The sequence below is a fragment of the Anopheles moucheti genome, chromosome 3 (assembly GCF_943734755.1).
Source record: "Anopheles moucheti chromosome 3, idAnoMoucSN_F20_07, whole genome shotgun sequence".
Classification (NCBI taxonomy): Eukaryota; Metazoa; Arthropoda; class Insecta; order Diptera; family Culicidae; genus Anopheles; species Anopheles moucheti.
In genome coordinates, this window is record NC_069141.1 from 90,748,141 (window position 1) to 90,775,648 (window position 27,508).

A 27,508-nucleotide genomic window follows, 5' to 3' on the forward strand; every position below is an offset into this window, starting at 1 on the left:
GTTAAGTTAAGATCTAAGAAGTATAACTGAGTGTTGCATGGCGAATATCCCGGAAGCACAGCGAGCGAACCAATTCGATGGCAAAGTGCTCCTTGGATGCTGTAGTTGTAATTTCCATCACGTGCAGCTCTCGAAGTTGGCGCACGTATGATTGTAGCTGCATTTAGAAGAGTTCAGATACAGTGGTAACTGGTGTTGGTGGTGATATAGCCAGTTCCAATATTGTATTCGAAGATGATGGTGGCCCTGGCGGACCATTTGAAGAAGATGATTAGGGACGGCCCAGCGGCGGATTAAACGGTAGGCGGAGTAGGCCCCTTCTTACCGCGCTTTGCGCCTTGTCTCATTTCAAGTCCCCTCAATGTTCCCCTTCCCTCCTGCATCGTTTTTGAAATTAGAAGCCCCAACTATAATTTTGCCCTGGACCTCCAAGGGGATTGATCCTCCACTGCAAGGAATTCTACAATAAGGAATATTAATAAAGCGCAAAGAAACCGAAATAACAATTAAAACAATAGCTTATCAACATAATACAGAAACTAAGAAAAATTTCGGCATTACAGTAAAATATCGACTAACATGATTTGCTTAGTGCTTTGTGACTGACTATGTTTAACCATGTTTGTTTCGTTAAATATATAATTGATTTAACGGCTAATTGTACTAAAACACTAACAACACATTTACGTTTGTTTTTAACAAAGTTTCGCAAAAACTGTTTTGCTTCGTTTACCAAAACACAAACCAACACCGGTTGCACATTATTGATTCGGTTTGATTTTGTTCTCTGCTATGTGTCATAGATGTGTATATGGAAGAGTTTTGTTTGTCTTTTGTCTAACAGAAAACATTTAGTGATTTCGTTATCCTTTACTTTGCTTATTTGTGGATTGATAGAACATGTGAAACAGTTTCTTTGACGCCCAGACAACGCACACGAACCATCGCTTTGTACTTTCTTTTACCTCTTATTTTATACTTTCGTTTTTCATTCATGCATCACTAAGCTCGTTTACTATCCTCTTCATCTTCCTAGCATTCCACTTCCATCTCTTTGCTTCTTCTTAGCGTCTATTTATTTTGAGAATGTAATGCAGCTAAACAAAGGATTGATATCGGCGAAGTTTCGTAGTTGATGTGTTTTGGGGATTTTTCGGTTCAAACTATACATTATCTGTCGTTTTTCTAGCCTAGCGTTTTTAAAAAGGTTCAGCCAATTGGTTAAAATTAAGGCACAATTTTTTCATTAACGTTTCTGATTTCTTTTCGTCCTTTGACTCGTTAGAAACGAATTCGTATTTATTTGCAAATGGGCGTTGAATCAATTTCCCCAATGGAATTAAATATTTCAAGAAAATTGAAAATTTTCTCCAAAATATTCTCCGATAAAAGCTTGCGCGCCATTTGCAATGTATATATGTGTGAGTATATCTCTGTGTGTGAAGCACAACAGCGAAAGCTTTAGCGTACGCTTAAAGCTTCATTGCAAGTCATACTTTGAGTTTACGTGGAGTGTTGTCGAAGAACACCTCAGTTCGTCTCCTTTGACGGCGTGCGGTTGTTAGGTGAAATTCTAACAACAAAGACATCTTGAGTAACACGTTATCCTATTAGCTTCATATGTTTCTGAACATTTACTACATGTGCCTGAACTGGGCTATAATGGAACGTGGGGCGTGAGGAAAAATATAACATCTATGACGGGTTACCACACCTTGATTACCACAGCACTAACGGTCTATTTCTTCGTTTTTAATATTTTTCTTTTCTGGGGATTTTGTGATCTAGTGTTTTAATAAATATATATATCGATGTGAAAAGTAACAACTGACATCGAACACTCATGACGCACAACGAGAGGATCACATGGCGTCTCCTTCAATCGATAAACGAACTCCAAGGGATGGATATTCATCCAACAGTTGGCCTTTAGTTGACAGCAGGTTTCTTCCGAAAGGCATCCACACACGGATAGCAGAAGTGCGATGGTACATCAAGATTTACGACCATTGGCGAGACAGTTGTTGGTTCAGTTGGCTTGTACGAGAAGAACTGTTTTCCCTTTAGCAACAGCAGCAGTAACCATTTCGACATAAGTGCAACGGTTTAATCAACGGACGGTGGGTGGAGTAAGAGAAACTACTGTACGAGAGAGGGGGCAGGTAGGAATAAAAGGGCAGATTTTTGGCTGAACTTTGGGCCACACTTAACCACGGTAAGGAGGAGCTTAACGTGTACCGCAGTTCCAACATACGCTTCTTTTTACAAGAATATCACTTAGCATGATAACTGCTGGCACGGTGGCAAAAACAACCACTTAATCATGTTTTTACCCTTGTCACCCCCAATGGCTGTCCCCGGTCAGTGGTTACCACTGTTCGCTTGACTACCCTTTCGTAAAGCTTCCAAGAACGACAAACACTGCGCAAAGTACTATTTAAGGACGCGGTGTTCTTTTACATTCTTCGTTACTGGATGTATCCTTTTTCTCCTGGTTGTCCTTAAATCTTTTTCGCTCTTAACTGTACAACTGTCGATAAATAACGGATAGCGAAACAAGAAGACACACGTAATAGATTCCCAAAAAATGCTATCAATACTAACAATGTGTCTTTTGCTTCGATTTTCATCCTATTCTGGTTTGGTCCTTCGAATCCTTGGAATCTATCACAAGAAGCGCAAACGTAGGCAGCAGTGCCACGCAGAATGAAAAAGTAACTAACAATCAATCTGAAGTGTTCCTATATTGGGAAAGTTTTACGAGGAAAATGGAAAGCAGACGGGAAGGACGCGCCGAAAACAATGTGTTATTTTACGACTATCTTGTTCCGCACCAATCGAAAGCGTAAGGGTTTTAGTGATTGTGGAGATAGATAGTTTGAAAAACAAGTTCTCGGTAACTGAAAGAACCAAATGCGCGAGAAAAATATTGATTTATCAACGCGTTTGAGACGATCTGATCCTTAGTTATTCCTGTCTGCTGTTTACATATTTCTACGAATCATTCTGCTCTGTTCAGACTTGAGTTCTCACTTTTATACCTCAAAGTTTTTTTTTGCAAGTTGTATCCGTAAAGGCTTGAAGCCATGTTTGACACGTACACATGAAACCTTATGATAAAAAGGACGCGTATTTTTTTAAAGCAAAGAATGTATTCCACTCTTTCATCCCAATTTCCTATGCCTCCCTAATCGTGGAAAGACACTTATTTGTCGCCACTCTAATGAGCGATACCAGCGGTTTTCCGGTAATTTTCTATGATTACGGCGCTCACCAGTACCTCTCCGTTCTGCCAATTCTTCCATTACCACGCTCGTCGTTGGTTTCTGTTGCTACCGCTACGCCGGCTACACGAAGGCACTGTTTTCGTAGTCGTCCGTTACGCGAAGGAGCTGAACTCCTCGCGGGCAGCACTGTTACATCTCGAGCGATACCTCGAGCGATGTTTCATCGCCGTTGGAAATCTGCTTCTTGAGCGCCTTAACGCCACCACCGTTACCATTACCGCTGATTCCAGCCATTCCCTTGGCCGTGATTAGCCGTCCACTTCTTCCGGTGCCCCGCACGGAGGCAGTATTACCACCGCCCGGTACACGTCCAACGCCACCGGATTCTTCGCCACCACCATCAGATTCGCCGGCACGCGAGGCACCCCGGGTATAGTGTGAGGTTTGGTACTGCGAGTTACCCTGGTCGGCACCACGGTTACAGAACATGCGCTCCAACATCTGCCGGTAGCGTGGGTGATTCATGGCGTAAAAGTACGGATCAATCGTGGCCGCTATTTTAGCAAACACGGCAGGTATCATCGAGTTGAGTGGGGTTAGATACTTCTCGTACCCAAACACACCCATCATCGCAACCACAGCGTACGGTGTCCACGCGGCAAACCACAGTCCGATGATGCCCACCACGACCCCGGCCAGCTTTACCTCCGTCTTATTCTTGCTCTTGCTGGACTGGATAGCGTTAGCATTGATGACGGCCATAAGGATCCGTGCGTAACAGTAGCTGATGATTACGAACGGTAGCAGCCAGGCGAACAGAAAATAGACGAACATAAAGACACGGGCCTTGTAAGTGCGATCGAGGTAGTCGAAGCTGCATGCCGTCATGTAGCCTTCGGCCGTATAGCGACTTAGCCCAATCTCTAACGCTGGGAAGCTGGAAAAGAACAATCCATACGCCCAGGTGAAGGCAATCAGGATGTAACACTTCAGTTTGGTCGTTGATCGGTTCGGGTTGAGTGGGTACACGACTACATTGTAACGGTCAATCGAGATGACTGTCAGTGTAGCGATCGCAACAGTTCCACCAAGTGCTCCCATCAATGCGTAAACCGTGCATCCTAATGTAGTTGAAAGGGTAAACGATTAAAAAAAGTTGCCAATGGGAACTTTTACACAATCCAGGATACCTACCAATCGACCCGAGAGCGGGACCCTGATGGATACTGTTGTAGATGAACAGAGGCGCCTCCATCATGATGACGAAATCGGCCACAGCTAGATTCATGACGAGATAATTGGCTGGTGTACGCAGTGAGCGATATCTGATGAAGAGAGTAGGTAACATGTGTAATAGACCACCTTACAGTTGAAGAAATATTAACTATTTATTCCATCATCAATTCTACTGCAACAGGCGATATTTACACATGTGCAGGGAGTAATGACCAAAAGCCTCAAGAAATATAAGTGTTACATAGTAACGCTACTCTCCTATAAAGGATGCTTTTTTGAAAGGAAAAAGCTCTGGTCCAACGAGTTGCGCCATTCGTCGTGGAATTTGAACACTGGGCAACTACAAAGGAACAAAATAGCTCAAGTCGTAAGAAATAATATTATTTATTTAATTGAATAACACCTAGTGTAAAGCTAAGTCACGTTTGTGAGCTGCATTTTCTCTAAAACAATAAAAAAAATATTTCGAAGGTGAAGAGATCATGTAAAGAAATTTAAATTACAAGCCGAACAGTCGCATTAAATCGTTTTTATCAAAACAGATAAATATCAAGTAAATTCTTGTCATCAAACTATAATTGCCGAGGATATTAATTGCACATCAATAAGTTATTTTTTTGGTGAACATTTTATTTGCTCTTTTCTAATTCTTGACCTATCGTCTTCTTCATCGTGCTAGGCCGGACTTTTTATGTGGACTCCGAGGTGTAGACACTACTCCAGTCTGAGGCACACTCCAAAAGGTACGGTTCTATCCTTTTTTAGATTTGTTTTTCACCTCGAAGGGGCGATCGAATCGCCCGGCCGGTACCCTGAAGTTCGTCTGCATTGGGGGACTCGACCCATCCCGAAGGCGAGGGGAATCCGGATCCACGGCAAGCGTTGTGCCACTGATCGAAGCAGCGTCGGCAAACGATTTGCAACCATGACGGCGTATCCCACCAAGTCCCTTTTCACAGTCATCACGGCAGCAGAATATCAACGTCACCAGGGTATCTAACATGCTCCGGAGGTCGGGTTCCATCGACGGATGCAGCAGCACCGCACTGACGAGACGTCGAACCATTCTGCACACACATGGAGGAAAATTGAACCTGTGGTGCGGTCCGAATGATGTTGTGTTTCAGCCGTATCGTTCGCCATCATTAGCTGCCATTTGCGTTTCTCTTTGTTGGCACATTTGCACCCGGGGGTGCAAATGTAAAAGTGATGCTAACCATTTCGGTCAGCGAGTGGTTGGTGAATTCCGCAGCAGTGGCGAAATTCAGTTGCAGAGGGAGAGTTTATAACGCGTGTCCCGGGGCACGCAGTGCATGTGTTCTGAAAGAACTATGCGTATCCTGAATTGTTTGCATGTGTATGCAAGCAACCTAAAACGTTCGCCTGACACAATTCCGGAACTAAGGCACCTCACAGACAGGACGAGCGGGGGAGTATAGAAGCAGGGTCAACCGAGGGCCAGAACGATTGTTTCGCGCAGCAGCTGTAATCGATGACTTTGCGGCACGACAAAAGGGGTTTGTGCGTAGGGGTTGTGTAGATAGTCTCCATCGACATGGGCGAGTCACGCCTCTGTGGATGATCCACAAGCTCCAACACACACACAAACACACACACAATTGCTGGCCGCCAAGATGGAAGCAGCAACGTATACTCTGCGAGCATCCAGTTTGGCTGTCACTCATACAAAGGGACGCATTTGCGGCCATCTACACGACACGTGGATGAGTCATAATGACGACGCACTTGAGGGGGGCTAGGTTCTGCGCGCTGGCGACATCCCGCGATCCATCTTAAACTTCTTCCTCGCACAACAACGCTCAGTCACGGGGCTCAGCTTGGTGTCTTCTTCTCTGCACGGCCTTCCACGCAAACCGGGAGGAATTATCTGGGTCACCTCCAGCGGCATGGAAGCGAGGCGTGGGGCACGGGTGCGAGCGTTACCGGCAGTCAAAGGCCCCAGTTTAACGTAGAGAATGAAGTGCATCATCCTGTACGCGGTCAGGAGCCAGGACGAACGGGAAGATATCGGTTCCACCCGGATGTTCTACGTTTCACACTAGTGTACTGCACGAACACGGTTGCTGTCCGCGCATTCGGTTGACCGGCCCAGGGCCAAGGGCAGCCCAAGTGTATGGCCCCGGGCCCGGTTCCGTAGACGATGACGTACGCCCCAAACGCTCTGGTGGAATGTAACGATTGAACTAACGTGTCCACGGCCACAGAGCTCACTTTTATACATCGCCTTTTGGTGGTGTTTGTATTGCTTCGCGCACCAACACCACGCATTGACCGTCTTCCGACTGGCCGAGTGTTGGTGCCTCACAGCGTTCAATAGTATGCGTGTTTTTCACCATATGTTTTTCACCTGCACAATGCACCCTCTACTTTGCCAAGCAAAACATGAACGAACACGTTTCTTCTGCCAACGAATGGTCACTTCTACAGTTCCAGTTTTTGCACTTTTGTGGAGTTTGTCACTAATAATACGTTTTCTGAAGAACTGCATGATGCAAGAATACGACATTGTTATTAAAGATGCTGTACTTCCATATCTTTTGCCCATAAAAACGTACCAAACACTTTATTTTTCAGGCGGCTTTTGGAAAATTTCATCCGTTGCTCCCTGATACTCCACCAGCCTTAAGGCAATGGCCAAGTAAGCGATCAGCTGTATGGGTACGTTGTAGCCCCCCGCCTGCAATATACGCCAAAGTTTGATCACAATCGACGGGTATGCCATGGCCATATATAACATCCAGTCGTATATTTCACAACACCACAATTCTTTGTGCTAATAAGGCGCGTGCAATTACACCTTACACTGGAGGTGTGTTCTCAAGAACTAAATGCGTGTAGCCATGGTCAAGCATCCCCATCCCCATCTACCCGTTGAGAAAGAGAAAAGAAAGCAAGATGATAACACCCTACTCTTTCGCTCGGGGGTTGGAAGGAGAAGTCGCTATATGTGTGCCTAAGTGGGCCAATGGGCTAATCGAATGTTGAGACGCGTAGAGATAAATAATAAGATAAATAAATACATCCTCCCCCACCCCAAAAGGGGAAGAGAAGGGGATTAGGAGTATGATTTCTGATGACAATTAACATGACTATCTGTCACGTAGATATTGTTAGACAAACAAGGGAAAGATGTACTCTGTAACTCTTCATTACAACATCAGAAAAGGTATTTTGTTAAGTGATCCATCCGCCGCGTATGAAGAGAATGTAACGAGCTTTACATAACCACTCAAAATTGGTTCTCCTGATAAGATTATGTTTTCCTCAGACAATTTGGCGCCTTCATGCATCATTAAATTGCCTTCATCATTACATCCCCTCAATTTCAACCCCCTAAAAATATGCGTCAATTATTTAAAAATGCATCCAATGACATCATACAACATGATTCATTTTCCACTTTTTTTCGCCAGTTGACAGTTCATCGCCAGCTTTGTGTGTGTGCTTTGTGACAAAATATCTATTTGCCGGTTCTTTTTCCGGTGTGCTACTGTAGTAGTTTAGAGCTCCTATGCTGGTGTGCGTTGGCATGGCGATACTTTTCGCATACGCACACTCGACCAAAACAAACACCACCGAAGAAGTTCAACTCGACCGGGTATAAAGATATACCGGCAAACAAAACCATCCGGTCGTAGCGATTCACTCTCCGTCGAATCGTGAACACGCAGTGACCGTCGACCGGGAACAGAAGAGTCTTCTGCGCGATATTTTCACCATGGCAGCGGGACAGTTAATTGGAACGATACCGGAGTTTTACGTCAATATAGACGACTGGAATGTGTATTACGAACGGTTGGAGCAGTTTTTCGAGGTTAATGAAATTGTACCGGAAAAGCGCAGCGCATTCTTGATCAGTTGCATCGGTAGTCATGCATACAAGAGTCTGCGAGATCTGTGCCATCCATCGCTGCCCAAGGACCGTCCGTTCGAGGAGCTCTGCGAGCTGCTACGCAAACAGTTCAGTCCCCAAGTGGCAATCTTCCGTGAGCGGACATTGTTTTACAACGCCACACAGAGCGTCGGAGAGAACGTGACCCAATGGTACGGACGGCTGAAGAAGCTTTCGGTGGACTGCAAGTTCGGTTCCAACCTGGAGGCAATCCTGCTGGATAAATTCATTACGGGATTGAGACCGGGCCAGGTGTTGGATCGGTTGTGTGAGGAGAATGAAACGATTCGACTTGAGCAGGCTCTTGATATTGCTGTGAACAAGGAGTGTGCCGTACGGGAAACGGCCTATCTAAATCCGGTCGCGAACCCTCCTGCTACTGGTGCCTGTGGACGTTGTAATTGCGGTGGACGAGGCGTCGCACCGAGCGAGGATGGTTCGAACTGCGGTGAACAGGCTAAGGGTCGCGGTCAGGGACGAAATCGGAACCGTCGACGAAATGCACGACGCAATGCCGACAAGAATGAGGACGAAAATCAGTCCCGGGCGGAAGATTAAGGGGGGGAGGAAGAACACACACTGGGGAGGGATAAAGCTATAAACAACTTTTTGAATAGATGGATAAGAAGAATAAGGAAATGTATTTAATAAAAACGTACGAGAAGTATTTTTAAACATGATACAAAAAAGGGTCTCAATTTACCGAAAGTACGAAAGAAAACCAAACCATTTTAAAGAAGATGTTTTGCGTTCTTCACCAAAAGGGGTTGTTGCAAATTTCGTTCACCACCACATTTGCTGCACCAAAGGCGAAAATAGTGTGGGTGCCTTCAGTGCAAATCGGTTTAACTCATAGCCATGGCTTAAAACCGGTTTCTGAAAATGCGCTGCCCTTACGGTGAGCGGTCCGAAAAAGCAACATGACATTTAGAAAGTAACGCTTCTGGAGTGGATCTTCCAGCCATTTAAAGAGAATTATTGTTTTAATTATCTCAATGTGGGAGTTTGCTGATCACTTTTCTATTAATTATTTAGTTACCATTAAAAAAACATAGTTACTAAGCTGAACCGAAGGGGGCAATGGGGACCTGCGTTTAGCAAATACGTCATGATGTGAATTGATAAGAGGGTACATTTGTAATGAATTAAACCTTGTTGCGCAACAGGTAGGCTGAGTCATTATTGGTTTGGTCGCATCGCTGCATAACATCAGAGTGTACTATTATAGCATGAAATCAGACGGAACTACGAAGTGCAGCTATTTTTGCAACTAAATCTTGGAACAATAATACCAAAGAGATATAAAAAAGCAAGAAAGACACAAAGACCGCATTAGCTGCTACCATGAGTCTATCTTTTCCAGAGTAACCTCGATAAGATACAGTTGAATGCAGAACTGTACCTTAAAGGAACGAATGTAGCTAAAAAATTCCCTTTGCCGGGGAACCAACGGAGCCAATGCAACGGAGTTGTATGTGAGTCATTTCCCTTTTCAACATTCGTCGAACGCCGGCCGGGTTGGATTGGTCTGTGTGCGTGTGGCCATCCATCCCCATCGATTTTGCTTCAAGTTCAACGGCGCATTAGACGACGATGATGTCATTCGCCGTGTGTCCCACAGTGTACAGCGCCAGCACGCCCAGCACTCACACTGGCCACCGACTGTATCGTACACCCTTGGTTGGCGCCGGTTCCACGAACACAGCCGCGCCACTTGACCTAGGTGGGGATCCGCACACCAGCCGGTTATAAACGTCTTACACATCCCGGTTCGCAACCGTATAGTGCGCTTCTCGTTCGAAAACACGTCCACGGTCTTGCAGTCTATAGCGGCTCGGAACAATTTCCCTCGCGGCAAAAGGTTACGAAAGTCAAGATGGTCGGTCAAGCGATGGTCGGTTCGATTCCGGAGTTTGACGGTTTTATCGACGACTGGAACGTGTACCAGGAACGGTTGGAGCAGTTCTTTGAGGTGAACGATATTCCGGACACGAAGCGCACGGCACTGCTCATCTCGGTCATTGGCAGTGACTCGTACAAAACGCTTCGGGACCTGTGCCATCCGGTGCTGCCCAAGAACCGTACGTTCGAGGAGTTGTGTGAGTTGCTGCGCAAGCAGTACAGCCCGCAGGTGGCTGTGTTCCGCGAGCGAACCACCTTCTACAATGCCCGTCAGGAGCAGGGCGAAACGGTGACTGTGTGGTACGGGCGGTTGAAGAAGCTGTCCGTTGATTGCCGGTTCGGCGAGAACTTGGAGGCAATACTGCTGGACAAGTTCGTGACCGGACTGCGTAGCGGTATGATCATGGACAGGTTGTGCGAGGAGAACGAGGGCCTTACGCTCGAGCTGGCACTGGAGCTGGCCGTGAACAAGGAGTGTGCCCTGAAGAGTGAGGTGGCCGGAGCTACCGGGATTTGCTAATTCTAAGCTATGTTAGCGGTTTAAGCAAAACGGGGTGAGGCCACTGTGAGATGGTTCTGTGAATGCATGCGCGGAAGTGGTCGGTGGAAAGTGTGAAGCGAGTCGTACTTAAACTAAGCATACTTATATACATTGAATAGATATTTAAACGTAGCCTAAGTATTTACGTTAATAAAAGCCTACGATCTCGCTAGATGGAGGCAATAAGTGAAGCCATAAAAATAGCGTGTGTTCTTATTACTGCCGCTGATGAAGAAGGTGGAATTGATGGAGTTGGCACTTAAGAATATCCCGATGGGGATAAGATGGTGAAAGAAAATGTGTGTTGCGGTAAGCGCTTAATGTTGGTGAAGTTGCTGGCGATTTTAATGTTTTATGAGACCATGGAGGATGAGTTGCTGCTCCACTTCTGTCCGTAGACGAGCTTAAACGAAGCAGAATAAACCTGATGAATCTAATGAACATCCCTTATGAAATAATTGTGTTGAGATGACTTCACAAGGTTCTATGATTGACAAGTGACGCCTTAATTTCCCTCCCCCACAATACAAATAATGTGCACGTGCCTGAATTTTACGCGTTAATCGAATGACACGTGGCAGCAACTAGAGTGAGAATAACAATTGATGCCACACTGACGAATATATGGGTGTATGGTGAACTTGTGTACGGGTGCGACCATAACCAAATTCCCTGAATACAGTTCCGGATTTTAAAGCGTGCTTTAATCATGTGCTAATGTAATTTGCTCAGAAGTGTTGAATTTTGCTGAAAAACCCCCTTTTCGCCTGTTGGTTAAATGCCCGGAGAATAGACGCAGAAAAAAACAGGCCACAAATTGTTAGTGTAATGATGGATGATGTTCCATTTGTTTGGTCGCTTTGAATGTCGCATTTGAGTAAGTGCGGCTATGTGAAAATTCGCGTATCATTGTTCACGCCTGAAGAATTTTGGCCCGTGTGTAGTTGGCGAGCTACGCAATGCAGGGCGTTGCAAATTACGGCGATGAGTCATGCAGGAAATATTTTATTTTTCTCTGTACATTATTAATAAACAAATGTAATAAAATCAGTAGCTTAAGCTTTAAAAAAACACAGACTTACTGATAGTTGACAATTTAAACGATAGGATGCGCTAATGGCATGAACACATGACGTCAATTTTGTATGATAAGCCCGACATTCTTGAGTGGCCTGATGTACGAGATTCGACAAGTTGGAACACGTTGGGACAGGCTTTAGCAAGATGCACAAAAACGTGATGCAAACTATTTCCCACTACCATCACTGCTACATTCACCCATTTTTTTGCCCTATAAACTCCGGTGGCTTTGTAAGCAAACATGAACGATCAAGATTTACCACCCCTACCCCGCCCTGCTTGACGATCACCCTATGACCTCCACACATGATGAAGAATGCCACCCCTTTTTCCCACCCCATTACGAAACCAGAAGCCGGTTATTATCTAAGCACGCACCACCTAGCATCCCCTACTCCCCAGCTACCCCTTTTTGGCTGTGTGCGCTTTGGTGGATGATTTCAGGAAATAAGATTAAACACCAACACTGACGCAACCGCTCGGTGTGTGTGGTGAAATTGGACACAATGACTCATCAACAATTTCCTCGCCTGCTGGTGACAGGGTGGTGGGTGGAGCTGGGAGGAGGATCGTGCGATTGTATGCGTTTTGCCGGTAGGGCAGAGCAACAAAAACAAAAACAAACAAGATAGGCGAACGGGAAAGTAGCATCGAGTATATAAGCCGACTGGAAGGGCAACTAATGCATCAAACAAGCGTGAAGCATTCGATTGTTGCAACAAACAACGTCGCCAATACAAACGTACGCAAAGTGAAGTAAAGTTAGCAAGCGATTCAAGAACTTTCTACAGTCAACGGCAAGTGCTACTAGCGAAGAGAAGCTCTCCAAAGTGCTTACAACAATCATAGAGCCTGAAGTGGAAGAATCATGGCTAAACAGGCGCCTACTATTCTACCGGAGTTCCACGGTGAGACGGACGATTGGAAGGTGTACCAAGAGATATTGGACGAGTTCTACCGGGCCAATGGTATCGCCGGAAATGATCGAGTTCCGGTGTTGATCAGTGTGATCGGCAAGACAACGTACGCGACGCTGCGAAGTCTCTGCCATCCTGCAGCACCGAAAGACATGACCTACGAGATGCTGTGCGGTGTGTTGGCCCGTCAGTTCATACCGGAGATTGCCATCTTCCGGCACCGTGCACTGTTTTACCGGGCCGAGCAGCACCGTGGCGAAAGCGTTAAGGAATGGTACGCCCGGCTGAAGACTTTGTCCATGGAGTGCAAGTTCGACGAGAGCGTGCTGGAACCGCTGATGGTGGATCGGTTTGTGGTCGGTTTGTTGCCGGGGCCGGTGCAGAACCGGCTGTACGAGGAGCAAGCTGATCAGCTACGCAGCATTGACCGTGCGGTCACATTGGCAGCAACTAAGGAAGCGGAACTGAGACAGGAAAATAGAGACGAGGAAATAGCCCACGGCTTCGCCGGATTGGTTATTGATGATGTGCGATACGGTAGACGACATCGGCGACATGGAAAACATCCGCATCCGTTTGGCCGGGATCATGGACATGGGCGACACGGTGGACATGACCATCATCGTCGCCACGGACGCCACCATCGGCATCATCATTCGGATCAAAATTCACCAAGGCCACTCGAACACCATGGGCATCATCATGAACATCATGGACATCATGGACATCATGGACATCATCATGGACATAATGGACATCATGGACATCATGGACATCAGGTACATCCGGGGCGTCATTTCGGGCCGCCAACCTTTGGACCGGGACCATGGACAGGTGGCCACCATGGGCGTGAAATGCCGCCACGTTGTTTTGGACCGGCGGCCGGACCGTGGATGGGTGGACACAAGGTAAGAAGTCATCCATTTGGTTACCCCGCCATGATGGAAGGTTTTGGACGTCACGGCCGCCCGTGCGGAAAATGGCGCAAACGAAACCATCATCATCGCCGAAGCTCGTCTTCAAGCAGCAGCAGCAGCACCAGCACCAGCAGCAGCAGCGATTCCAGCAACGCCTCTCCCTACTCGGGGTTTGAAGTTACGACAGACCAGGAGGGTGATAGACAATTCCAAAAGTTTATGCGCCGTGAAATTGCCAAACACTGCCACAAACGACATGGCCCCGGACGACGCTATCGTCGCCACCATCATCATCAGCAAGATGAGGATGAACAGGATCAACATGGAAAGCGAGGTTGTCGCAGAAATCGCAAGCAGCAGGACGAACCAAGTGCACCATCACAAGCGGAACAAGCGTCACCCAACGATCCTTCGACGGATCCCGAGTTGATCGAATGAAATGGACTAGATCATTCTACAGTTGTTTCAACACATGAATCGAACCCACAAAAATCTTTTTATTACACCGGTGTTATTGTTATAATAGATTAGACAATACTAATCATGCCATCAGCAAAAAAAGAACAAAAGTGGTGACAAAAATGTATCAAAAAAAGGAAAAAAAAATAGAAAAGATGGCGAATATAAAACAACAGAAAAAAGAAGAAAAAAATTTAAAACAATTTAAATTGAAACGCTTTTCATTGGGAATGTACAGATAGAAAGAAATTAAGGTTTAATGTTCGAACCGAAAGAAAATTTCTTCGTTGACAAGTATGCTTTTCTTCTTCGCTTCTTACGTTCCGAAATAAAAATCGATATGATTAATTGTACTTGGAGAAGGACGGCATAGGGAAAGTACATGGAAAAAAGGATCATCTTCCGGCTGCATCTGCATTCGGTGTACAAGGAACAAATATGACATTGGTTGTTTGTTCGGGGTGCTTGGCAGAACAAGTTTTACGTTTTCGCTTTATCACTTGTTCAATAAATTTGTTCATTTTTTCCGGGTGTTTTCGCTGTGTTGACTTAAGCAAAAGTTTACAAATTTGAAGATTTGCAAAAAAGGACAACAAAGTGAACAATTCTCCACACTTCATTGAGCAGTTCACTCATTTTCTTGACCGTAAACATCAACTGCTTTCGTGTGTACGCTGTGTTTCTCATGTTTTCCGTGTTTTGCAGGCTATTTTTGAGCGTCAGATTTATTTTTCCGGGATTTATGCTTTTTCTTATGAAAGTTTTTCGCGGATTTTTTTTATTGGAGTTCCGGAAAAAGCAAATCAAACCCAATGGCTACTTCGGCCAGACAACCCATAAAAAAGAAAGTTAATCCAAGGGACTAATATGATCAACAGATTAGGAGATGCAGTAGAAGAAGTTCGAGGAAAAAAATAAATTATATCACCGCCAAATGTTTATCGTTAGCAATACGCTTGCTTTAACGTGTTTTGATTTCTATGAACGTAGGCCCGCCGTTGAATTTAATTCTTTCCATGAAATAAATCACAGCATAACATACTTGCCTACATTGAGGCGTTTATAACAAATCGTCGTGCTTCTAGGGAAACAGCTATCTTTTCCTTGCTCAAAAGCTAACAAGTGTGTCGTTAGGAAATACTGCTATTAAGCTGAACGCTTAATATATAATTATAATGAAACATCATCACCATTAGTATCAACACCGCTAGTATACAACGAGACTTTATAAACTGGAATGGAATAAACACTACAGGTTGGCAGCACAGCTGCGTTGAGAGGTCAACGTATAACGTGAAGCGAACCAGTCTCTTTGTGCCTAACCTTTGTCGTGTACACATGTGCGTACTTTATTTCTACCTAATTATATATATAGTATTAGGAAATTAAGAATAAAGTATATACAGCATATAGGAAAGCATATAGGAAGTGTATAAAGCATTGGAAACATTAGAATCGACTACATTTCACGGAACGCTTACGTGACAGCATGTTGCACACGGAGCAAACTCCGGAGCAACTGGAAGGTCGAATTAAGGGAACACCTTGCTGTCTTGATTAACACTGTCTTTATTTAAATCTATCTTACGCTTTTATACCTTAATTTATGTTTTAAATTTAAACTTCTTATTGCTAACTTGCAATGTTGTCGACATACCGATCATTCTTGGTCGCGCATGTGACCATTGCGATGTTTATTTGTTTATTAAAGGTGCAACGTAGCCAAACCGTACCGATCGTCCGATCGGGCGGATGGCTATGCTGACCTACTAAACTAGAACCGCGCCTTCCGTCAGTGACATCCCCGCCCCCGTAATTCCTCTTGAGGGGTTACAAAGGTGTCTCTACGTCTGACGGAAGTGGAGGAGGTTTGGGAATTATGACCCTTCGTTTGTTGCGTACCAGAATAATAACTATTGTAGACATCAGTGCGATATTGCTTACCATCGCAACACTTAGGCCTATAACCGTCGCGTAGCTATTTTGGGAATTGATGCCATTGTCGATTTTTTCTTTTTCCATTACTTCGGAGCGGTCTCCAATGGGCTTAAAGTAGGTACGGAAGGTGTCGTCTTTAAGTTCGAGAGTTGGATGAATCTCCTCCTGGGCGGTTTGTATGATACAATCTTGGGATAGAGTTATTATCCCGGCAAATTCGTACGGGTTTGTTATGGTGTTGTTACACTTAAAATGGATTGTACTTGGGTCCGACGTATAATACAGAATGCTATTTGGTTTGCTTAATTCGAAGAATTCCGTATACGGTGTTGGTATTTGTTCCTGGTGACATGACTGATTCGTCTGCTTATGAAAAAATGCTGATGATACGCAATCTAATTGCTTGAGTGTTGAGATATCGGAAGAAATGCTATGCGTACTATTGATTTTTTCTATATCTGTGGGGTATAAAAAGTCGTTTTCGTTCACGGCTATCAAGTTATGCGATATGCCGAACGTTGTATGATCTTTTATATTTGGTATAGGGAAAACGTGGAACATCTCGTATCTCTTTATTGAAGCGATGGTATGATGTACTTCCATCATTATTTCGCCTTTTATTATTTTCTTATTTTTGACTACCGGATTCCCTAACACTATGTACCCTAACGGTAGTTTGGTTTTAATTTTATCGAGGATTTTCCCTTCCTCTTCAGGATTTAGAGGGTTTATTTCGATTTCCATATACTTATTAATTATTCCTTGTGTTAGCATATTTGCTATTGCGATGGTCTCTTCCATGAACTTGCTTAACACCCTTTCTTTGTTCTCGTTGAACTGATTTCTTAGAACCCTTATTCCGGCATTTATTTGTTTGACTCGGTCCGCTACCTCGTTTGCTAATTCCTCGTGAAGTAAATTTGTCTTTTTAAGAGAATCAGATATGTGTGCCATCTTTTCATCTTCAGAAACCCTGAATAGAGCTAGCTGCTCGTCTATGTCGTCTCCGCCGAAGATGAAGTCCTTCAAAATTCCGAACACTCCACTAGATCGTTTTGTCCTTGAATGGGTAGCTTCATGAATCATTCGCATTGCATGACCACAATTCCTTTGTAATAGTGTTTTAATCTGGAGCAATTTTCGGTCGGTAGTGTTGATTTCCTTAAATGCAAAATCGAGACTCTCTTCCAGCTTGCTCAGAGTGTCCGAGTCATTTTGTGGTGTTATTCCTGTATAAAATTTGGTTTCCCAATTTCCTCTTTTTAATAGAAGGGTACCTTTGTGGTCGAAAAATAGTCCGGATTCGTTAATTGGTGCAACGGAAAAACCTGTTACCAAATCCAGCAAGGATATGATAAAAATTAATTTCCCAATTTCCATTGTACTGGTCTTATTCGCTTGCATTTCTTTGGAGGCTGTGAGGTTAACCTTGCAGCTGTTTCCTTTATAAGGTTGATGTCAAGCACTCTTTTCCTACCCCACTCTGGAAAGCTAGTAGCCCCAGTCTGGATAGCTAGAAAGTTAGTAGCCTTTACTTCTAGAATGGCCAACTTCACTGTTGGTTTCTTTAGTATATTTTGTCCTACTTGAAGGCTAGCGGAGCGTATAAGTCCGTCTTTTCCTTTGTGGACTTCCACCACTCTTCCCTTCGACCACTTCCCTTTCCTATTTTCCTCTGGAAACGTCACAATGTCTCCTACCTTTATCTGTTTGGTGGGGTTTATCCACTTTTCCCTTTTCGTTAGTTTTGGTAGGTATTCTCGAATCCACCGGGCCCAATAATGCTGTGTTACTAACTGTGCCTTCTTCCAACCTGCCCGCGTGGCCTCGGCTACGTTGACATCAGTTAGGTTAGGTTCTGCTTCTCCTGAACACCCTAGGAGGAAATGAGCGGGTGTTAGTGGTTCTTCATCCTCACGGTTTAGAGGAATGTGTGTTAACGGTCGATTGTTCGTAATAAATTCAATTTCCGTTAAAATTGAACGTAAAACATCCTCTTTAAAACTGTCAGTTAAGGGCAGCAAACTTTTTATTTCTCCTACCATTCTTTCCCAGGCGCCGCCAAAGTGTGGGGCTCCTGGCGGGTTGAAATTCCAAGTGATTCCATCTGAAGCACATCGCTCCACACATCGCTTCATTTCGTTGTCTGCACCTATAAAATTCGTGCCATTGTCACTATATAAATTTGCTATCTTTCCACGTCGATGCTGCATATTTTTCAGGCATCTGATGAATGCATCCGAGGTGAGATCTGAAGCAATCTCTATGTGTATTGCCCTCGTGGTAAGACACGTAAATATCACTCCCCAACGTTTCTCTGATCGTCGTCCTATAGTGACGAACAGAGGGCCAAAATAGTCTACACCCGTGTGCGTGAATGGCTTGCTATGAATAGCCGTTCTACAGGCTGGTAAGGGCGCCATTACGGGAGGGTTTGGCTTTGCTTTTTTATTTGAACAATATTGGCACTTGTTAATAACATGTTTTAAAACTGCCCTCAGATCTACTATCCAGTATTTTTGTCTTATTGCGGCGATGACTGATTCACTCTTGCTATGTTTGTATTTAACATGATAGTTTTGTACTATCAGATTCGTCAAATGGTGCTTCTTGGGTAAGATGATTGGATTTCTGGTTGCATATGGAAGGAAATTGACTGATTCTAATCTACCTCTAGATCTTAGTACCGCTTGATCGTCCAAAGCAGGACAAAGATTCCGGATCGGACTTTGGTTTGAGAGGGGTACTTTCATGATCAGCTTGCTAATGTCTTGTTCGTAACCTTCGTATTGAGCCTTCCTTATTAGGAGTCGTTCTGCTCTGTCCAGATCGTGTTTACTAATTTCCCGCGAAAATGTGGTTTTCTTAACTTTTGATTTTAGCCAGTCTATATACTTTAATGAAATTGCTACTGCCCGCTTCAGTCTTTTCCAATCGGAGCACCATTCGATGGAAAGCGTGCCCCAATCATTTTTCTTTATGATTTTGGTTGTTAGGACTGGTCGTATGTCCTCTAACGTAACCAGCAGATCTGGCTTCGCAACCTCTACTATAATAGACTTGAGAAATGCTGGCCCTTCTAACCATTGGGATTTTCCTACTGTAATTTTTGTAGCTTCATCGGCAGGATTATCCTTTGAAGCTACCCATTTCCATTGAGAAGAGCTGCTGCTGTTCAAGATTTCGCCTATTCTTAGGGCTACAAACTGTTGATAGTTTCTGGCCTCTGAATTTACCCAGGCTAAAACAGTTTTGGAATCCGTCCAGAAGTGTTCTTCTTGAAAATCCAAACGCATTTCCCTTTTAATTGTGTCTGCAAGTCGTACACCTAGCACTGCCGCCTGTAATTCCAATCTGGGTATAGATAGTGGTTTTGTGGGAGCCACTCTAGTTTTTGCTGCGATTATGGCGACATCTACTTCTGTTTCATAGGTGGTCCGTAGATATGCTACTGCTGCAAAGGCCTGCTCTGATGCGTCTACGAAGATATGGAGCTCCCTTTTTAAGCATTTTTCTCCTCTTGAGTAACACCTAGGGAAGGCCAGTGTGCTGGCAACGTGAATTCGTTTTATCCACTTATCCCATTGATTTTTAATTTCTTGTGGAATTTTCTCATCCCAGTTGAGTCCCGACTTCCACAATGATTGCATAATTATCTTCCCTTCAATCAGATAATTACTCAACAGGCCTAACGGGTCGTATATCCTCATGATATACGAGAGCATATCTCTTTTATTCCACTCAGTTTTGATTTCGTCCTTTATCTGATATCTGAAGACGTCCTCCTGGGTGTCCCAGTATAGTCCTAGTACCTTTTCAAAGGTATGACCTTTTTCCGAGATTTTCAGCAAATCCCTCGAAGATCTTCGTTCTTTGGGGATTGAACCTATCATCTCCCTTGAATTCGAAATATAGTTTCTCATGAAAAAATGTGCCTTATCATGGATGAAGTTGATTTCGCACACAGTTTTTGTTGCCAACTCAAGTGAGGGGAAGCTATCTAAGTAGTCGTCAACATAATGGTTTCTTATTATTGCGTCCACTGCCTTTGGATAGTTTTCAATGTATTTCAACGCGTTTTGGTTTTTGACGTATTGCGCGCATGCAGGTGAGCATGTAGCGCCAAACGTCATTACTTGCATTACGTACACCTGGGGATCCTCTTCAGGCGATTTTCTAAACAAAAACCTTTGGGCGCATTGGTCTTCTTCTCTGATTTTTATCTGATGGAACATTTCTTGAATATCTGCAGAACATCCAATACTATGTTCTCTGAATCGTATAAGCACTCCAAAGAGAGACGTGGTGGCGTCCGGACCCGACAAGAGCATGGAGTTAAGTGATACTCCTAGATTCTTTGCTGCGGCATCGAAAACTAACCTTGGCTTGGGGTCTATTTTATTTAGGTTGGAGACAGAAAAATGGGGTATGTAGTTTATTTTTGGATCCATACTTAGGAGTTCATATGGTGTAGCCTTACGCGCATACCCCTTGTCCAAGTATTCCTTTATTTTCGATTGATACCATGAGGACAGCAAACTGTCCTTTTCCATTTTTCGTTCTTGTGTTTTAAGTCTTCTCAAGGCCTGCCCATAGCTATCGGGGAGAGTGGTACTTTTGTCTTTCCAAAGAAGACCAATCTCATATCTTCCTTCATTGTATCTTAGTGTGTTTTGCATGATATTTAGGGCTAATTCATCGTTTTTAGGGTTCAAGGGCGTGTTAGTTACCTTTACTCCAAATTCCTCAGTGGAAAAATATTCGCGCATCATTAGTTTTAATGCCTTTTCATCTTCCTCTTGCTTCTCTACTATGGTGAACATCCTTCCCGTGTCAGTTCGTTTGGTGTTTCCTCCAAACAGCACCCAACCCAGTCGAGTTTTATGAACAATAGGCTCGTCTGGTTTGCCTTCGCGAGGTGAGGTTCCTCTAGTAATATAAGCATGTGGTAGACCTAGGAGTACCGTTGGTATTGCGTTTGCATAGCTCGCAATGTCGATATCAGATAAATGTTTGTATCTATTTGCCAACATCTTAGCATCCACAGATTGGATAGGTAGATCGAGCTTCTTCACTGTACGTAGATTTTTTACATCATACGTGCGTCCTTGTTCTCCCTTTATTTGGACAGCAATGGACTGGCTACTGTCTTCGTATTGTATAATGCCATTAGTCCAGGACAGCGCTAGAGGGTGTACTGGCCCCTCTGCTTTTAACAAAACTTTTACTTCTTCGAGTACCAGGCTGGTTGAGGAACCTGGGTCGATGAAGGCATATGTTTTTAGGGATTGTTGCCCACTAATGAGTGTTATTGGAACAATTTGATAATAGAGTTGCGTGTCATTTTGGTGAAAATTAACCCTTCTCGGGCCTTCATTCCTTGATTTATGGAGGATGGGGTGATGTCTTTCCCTGCATCCATATGCGGTACATTGCGGTGGAAGTCGGCAATTATGTGCATTATGATTTGTAAGTTTGCAGCAATTAGTACAAATATTTTTGTTTCTCAATATGGACCATCTTTCGTCCACAGAGCTTTCTCGTAGCTGCCTGCAATCAACGGTTTTGTGTTGATTGTTGCAGATACAACATTTATCCTTTAAAAAGGGTTTACTATACGATCGAAGGGAGTTGTAAGTATTATTCTTTTTGGTACCGTGATCCCGTGACTCTAGCGTAATGGCTAAGTCTTCTGTCGGCTTTAAAAATTCCGCTAAATTGGAGAGTGTTAAGGATGAACTCTTTCCTTTTTCTATTATCCATTTGTTGCGTATGTTGGATGGAAGTTTTGCGACCAGGTCCCTAAGGAGTCGTTGGTCGTTTAAATATTCCACTCTACCTAGTATGGTCATATTTGAAATCATATTGTTCAATGCATTAACAAAATTGATAACTGTGTTAGGGGTGTCTAAGTTAGGATCCTTAGCATTGACCAAGTCTGAGAGCAAGGCATCGTAAACAGCTTCAGGATTCCCGTAGCGTTTTACGAGCCTTTCCATTATTGCAGTGACATTATTTTGGTCGTGCATCAATGAGCTAACTGCTCTTAGTGCATTTCCCTTTAAATATTTTTGCAATCTGTTAAGGTTTTCCAGATTCGAAAATCCGGCCCTTTCTGTCGTTTCGTCAAATATGGCCTTAAATTTTGGCCATTCCCTGTAGTTACCATCAAAATTAGGTAACTCCATTAGGCTGTTTCCTTTCAGATTTATGGCCGAAACCATTTTTTCCAAAGTTGCGGTTAATTTATCAAAGCTACCTTGAGGAGGCTCTATTGACTCTTTTTTTGGCATTTCAGCAATTTGTATGGCGGCTTGATTCGCCTTAGCCATCATTTCTTCTAGCTGGTTTTTTAATTGATCTACTTCGCTTTTTAGCTTACTGGCGTCCTCATTTTGCGTCGGCTGGTGAACTTGACCGTTCTGATCTTTTGCTGACTTTTCAATTAGTTCATTTAAGTGCCAAGTGAGTTTTTTGTTCTCTTCTGCTAAGTTTGCAATTTGTGTTTTTAATTGTTCTGAATTAAATCCTGAATCTTTTTCTACTATTTGGAGTTTCTGTTCGGAATTTTTCTTTTCCTCTTCTTCTAATATTTGGACGAGCTGCTCTTTTTCTTGAACGGCCCTATTGGCTTTTTCCTCAATTGCCTTAACCTCTTCCTTGTGCTTTTCTATTAAAGCCTCGCATTTTGGACAGGTAAGGGTCTTTGGAGTTGTTTTTAGTTTTAGGCATTCCTTGTGGAAATACCTATCGCACATGTGACACCCTATCAGTTTTCCCCATTCGTTTCTGTTGGTACACAGCCAACAATTTCCGTTTGGGTTAGTTTTATATTTAAACTCCATGACTCACCTGAGGTCTGAGTTCAGTTGGCGCTGTTGATGCTTGGTGTGCACTCGGCTTGACTTGGTGCTGATGGAGCTGTCGGTTTTTTACTGGTTCGTCCGCTAGTCTGGATCGAGCTACCGACCGTCCGCCGGTTTGCCCTTCTGGATCGAGTTTACCGACCGTCCGCCGGTTCGTCTTTCTGGTTCGAGCAACCGACCGTCCGCCGGTTTGCTCTTCTGGATCTAGTTACCGACCGTCCGCCGGTTCGCGTTCCTGGCTGTTTGGAGTGCCGGCCGTCCGCCGGGTTGTTCCGTCTCTATCGACGGTTTTAGTTCCCACCGTGGTTGATGGTACTGATGGCTGCGAGGTTCCGCTGCCTTGTCCTCCCCTTGTTCGGGGTACTGGCCGTCCGCCAGGTAGTTCCGTCTCTATCGACGCTTTTTTGGTCCCACCGTGGTTGGTGGTACTGATGGCTGCGGGTTTCCGCTGCTTTGTCCTCCCCTTGCTCGGGGTACTGGCCGTCCGCCAGGTAGTTCCGTCTCTATCGACGGTTTTAGGTCCCACCGTGGTTGGTGGTACTGATGGCTGCGGGGTTCCGCTGCCTTGTCTTCCCTTTGCTCGGGGTGCCGGTCGTCCGCCGGTTTTACGTTGGAGCTTGCGTGCTCCTACCTTGTTGCAAGTGGGTGGCCTCTTCTAGTGATAAGTACCACGCACTTGCTTTATGATTTTGAGTGTCACTGTTACACACACGGAGTATGCTCCGGAGTGATCAGCAAGGTGTATATTTTTCGGCCTTCGTTCGAATGTTCCTCTCTGGAGCCACCAAAATGTTGCACACGGAGCAAACTCCGGAGCAACTGGAAGGTCGAATTAAGGGAACACCTTGCTGTCTTGATTAACACTGTCTTTATTTAAATCTATCTTACGCTTTTATACCTTAATTTATGTTTTAAATTTAAACTTCTTATTGCTAACTTGCAATGTTGTCGACATACCGATCATTCTTGGTCGCGCATGTGACCATTGCGATGTTTATTTGTTTATTAAAGGTGCAACGTAGCCAAACCGTACCGATCGTCCGATCGGGCGGATGGCTATGCTGACCTACTAAACTAGAACCGCGCCTTCCGTCAGCGACACAGCACTTTGGTAGAATTATATCTCGTTTTTCTGGAGCCACGCAGGCAAGTGCAAAGCTTTGTTTCAATTGCAATCAAAATTGGTTTTGAAGTCGATCAACATGTTTAGAGCAGTGTTATTCAAAACCTCATATCACCTCCTGTTCACATACAATTAACACGTTGACAGCCACATCACCTATTCGTGGGTGATAGTAACATTTCCTAGGGGGCCACATCACCCAATTTTTGGGTGATGACAAAAGCGCTAAACGTACCGCGAACGAAAGACACTAATACTATGAACGTGCTAATACGGACAGCGCTCTAAAACAAATCACGATGTTATAGCATTTCCATTTGCACATACTATTTTACCTTTGTAAAATTGTATGTTTTACATAAATAAATTAGTATCATAACGTAAATACTTAGTTACTTAGGAGTATATATTTTTTTGTTTCTTCAAGAACGGCCAGTGCCGTATTGCTTGTATTGCCGGTAACTTAATCTATTGTACAATTCACATTCGTTTGAAGACATTTCCTTCTCCAAACAGTGAAAGAACACCTTATCCAGGGTGTACTCGGTCCACCTAGGAGTATTATTTATGGTATAAGATGGTGAAGCATCCTTCACACATCTGTGGCGGAGTTTTTACGTTATTACGATCCTTTGACCGGACCTTGTTACTGTTGTTTCGGTCATAGGCACGAAACCTGACAATAAAACATTAATTAAGCATAATAAGACCGGTACAATAATAAGAATATATGTTCGTTTGTGTATGTTTGAATTGTTTGTTTTTAAGAATAAAGCTCTTATCGTATCAGCATCGCACAAAGGCATATGCGGAAGTTGCACTCGCGCTATAGTGATTTCCGTGGCCTTACGAAGAATTTCGCTCAAAAAGGCTTGGCAGTCAACGTGTTAAAGGCGCTTAAAATAAACACACACCTGCAGAATAAACAGATCGACACACCGAACGGGTAAATTGTAATGAAAACATGGAACATGTTTACTCAGTGGTTCTCCATTACATAAATATTCATCACAGCATCTGTTTCCGTTACGAGTGTAGCGTGTAGCGATAACCACCAAAACCAAGACAAAAAAAAAACTCACAATCGGTAGTGAATTTGTCTTCATTGCAATGAAATGGACGTCGTCAAAAGGGACGGCGGTGTTGTTGCGTTGACAAAGATGAAACGATAGATGCACGGTTGGGATACTGGCCACTTACCTGTAGAACATAAAGACCACCAGCGCGTTTCCGATAACGCCGAACAGCATCATCAGGAAGTAGAACACCGCCAGCCCGTAATGTTCACCGGCCGACGGTGGTTCGAATTGAAGCCAGAAGGGATTGATTTTGGCCACAAACAGTGGATCTACCGGGAGCGCGTATCCGGACCGGACGATGTATTTGCTGTGGTGGAAGAGAAAAGAGCGTATGATGAGAAATATGGCGCGTTCCAAATTGTTCCGCATTTCCTGCTTGTTGCGTGATTGTAGACAAACGGACGACAAACGGAAGGATTCGGAATTTAGGTTTAGGGATAAATTTTGATTACAACCCGCCGAACGACAAGCATGTCAGGGTCCAGTAGCAAAAAAAGCTATGGCCACCGTCAAACACCCTCTGCGTGTGTTGTTTGCAGCGTTGATTTGGTAACGTTGTGTTGATTGAGTTTCACAAGAATTCGTCCTACACGTCGTTCGAAGTCTCGAATCGTTACTGGTGGCACACAAAAGCAGACGAAATGGACAAACGGTGAAGCCGACGGTGATAATAGTGGCAAATTATAGACATTGCAAAACCAGTCGCAACATCCAATTCGCGTACGGATGGTTACGCTTCTACCAGAGATCACAAGCGTCCTTCGCAAGTGTCGGGAGGATATTCGAGAGATTAATGGAATGGAAACAAAACAGCGCTAGTCCAAAAAACGATAATGTTATCTAAAAATAAATACCTCCACACGCAGTTTGACATTCGTTAACGGTACACCGCATCGGGAGTATGACAATACTCGGTTGGTGCTCTGGCAATTTTGCTGTGCCGAAGAACTACCATAAAACATTAATTTCGCAACAGTCCCTTCGCACCGAGCTGGTGTATTTCGCATCGTTATTACGGTGCCTTGTATTTCGATGGTCTTCCCTATCTGATAGCAATCCCCCTTGCCAGGTATATAAACTTTTATCGTCCTTGTAGAAAGTGCTGTACGCTGCATATAAACCTTCCATTTTCCTCTCCATCTCTCTATGTGACGATTTGGGTCGAAAAACTTGCCAGAATTGAGGCTCCTGTATCTGCAAGTTGTTAATTTGTTTCACACAAATTTTTTCGCGATCGCTATCAAAATACAACTCTCTGCGGGATTTTTCTCGGAATCCGCAGCGTCACATCAAATGTAATAGCACACCTCGACGGTAGGGCGCGGAAGTAACGAAAACCGAAATCTTTCAAAAAAGTTTTTGTTTATACTATTGTTTACGGGTTGTTACCATGTTCTTAGAGTTTCAAAGCGTCGGATCTAAATGAAACCAATAAACGCATAATTGTTGAGAGGGTTTGAAGAAAGGAATCACTTTACAGGATAACTTTTCATGATGCACAACCCGCGCAGTTCATGGCATGCAGCGTTAGCGTGCGCGTAAGAGGAAGCGTTGTTAGCGTCAGGAAGTGGAATCTTTGTGACTTTGTTTTGTTCCTCTTTGAAGTTCCTCTAACGATCCCATCGATCATTGTTTGAGATTCAAAAAAAAATTAAAAATCCATCCAAACGCTAAACGATTTGAAGAAAATGCATGGCCCATCGCGGTATTCCGTTCAATTAGTGAATAGCCAAGAAATTCCCTGTTTCCAATCACAAAATAGCAGGTCTTTTTGTTTTGGTTGCTACTGTTGTTATGGTTTTTGTCTAGCTCACCTCCAAAGGACGCTGTTGTCCGTGGCGTTACTGCTGGTTTCATTGTACACGGACGGTGTTGTTGACGTAAGGTCAGTGGTATCTTCACTAGTCACGCTTACAGCCGGTGCAGCGGCTATGCTTCGGAACAGTTCCGTTGGCTTTGGTTGTATTGCGCCTGTCAAAGAAGGATAGGACCGTATGTTGTAAAGCAGTGATGAATGAATATCCTGCAGCGTTCTTACCGAGCTCGTTCAGTGTACCTCCACTTGCTATACCGCTACCGGTGCTCACACCGAGACTAATGCCAGCATTGCTGAGGACACGTTGAGGGTCCACCATGTTGTAGCTGGCACTGCTGTTGGCAACCGTAAGTCCTACAACCAGCAGCACGACGACGATCCATGCGTTGGCTGACATTCTGAACAGAGGACTATTCATTTTCCGTACGCGTACGCGATGGACGCCGGAGTTTTTGTTGGCGTGGAATCGCTACAAGCCTTTGCTAATACTTTTT

The 27,508-nt window shown here is 44.2% G+C and overlaps 3 protein-coding genes across 3 annotated transcripts; 2 read left to right on the forward strand and 1 right to left on the reverse strand.

Annotated features, from left to right (window-relative positions):
* Positions 1-658: 658 nt before the first annotated feature.
* Positions 659-27,432, reverse strand: LOC128305012 (opsin-2). Its single transcript, XM_053042284.1, has 5 exons — positions 27,237-27,432; positions 27,013-27,169; positions 25,320-25,505; positions 4,422-4,552; positions 659-4,348 (listed from the first exon to the last, which is right to left on the reverse strand). Exons 1-5 carry the CDS (start codon positions 27,430-27,432, stop codon positions 3,417-3,419), a joined length of 1,602 nt encoding a protein of 533 aa, XP_052898244.1. The 3' UTR covers positions 659-3,416.
* Positions 8,131-9,008, forward strand: LOC128305023 (uncharacterized). Its single transcript, XM_053042299.1, has one exon. The coding sequence runs from the start codon at positions 8,203-8,205 to the stop codon at positions 8,932-8,934; it is 732 nt and encodes a 243-aa protein (XP_052898259.1). The 5' UTR covers positions 8,131-8,202; the 3' UTR covers positions 8,935-9,008.
* Positions 10,811-14,405, forward strand: LOC128305015 (sarcoplasmic reticulum histidine-rich calcium-binding protein-like). The gene has a single exon (XM_053042286.1). The coding sequence runs from the start codon at positions 12,768-12,770 to the stop codon at positions 14,169-14,171; it is 1,404 nt and encodes a 467-aa protein (XP_052898246.1). The 5' UTR covers positions 10,811-12,767; the 3' UTR covers positions 14,172-14,405.
* Positions 27,433-27,508: the final 76 nt, after the last annotated feature.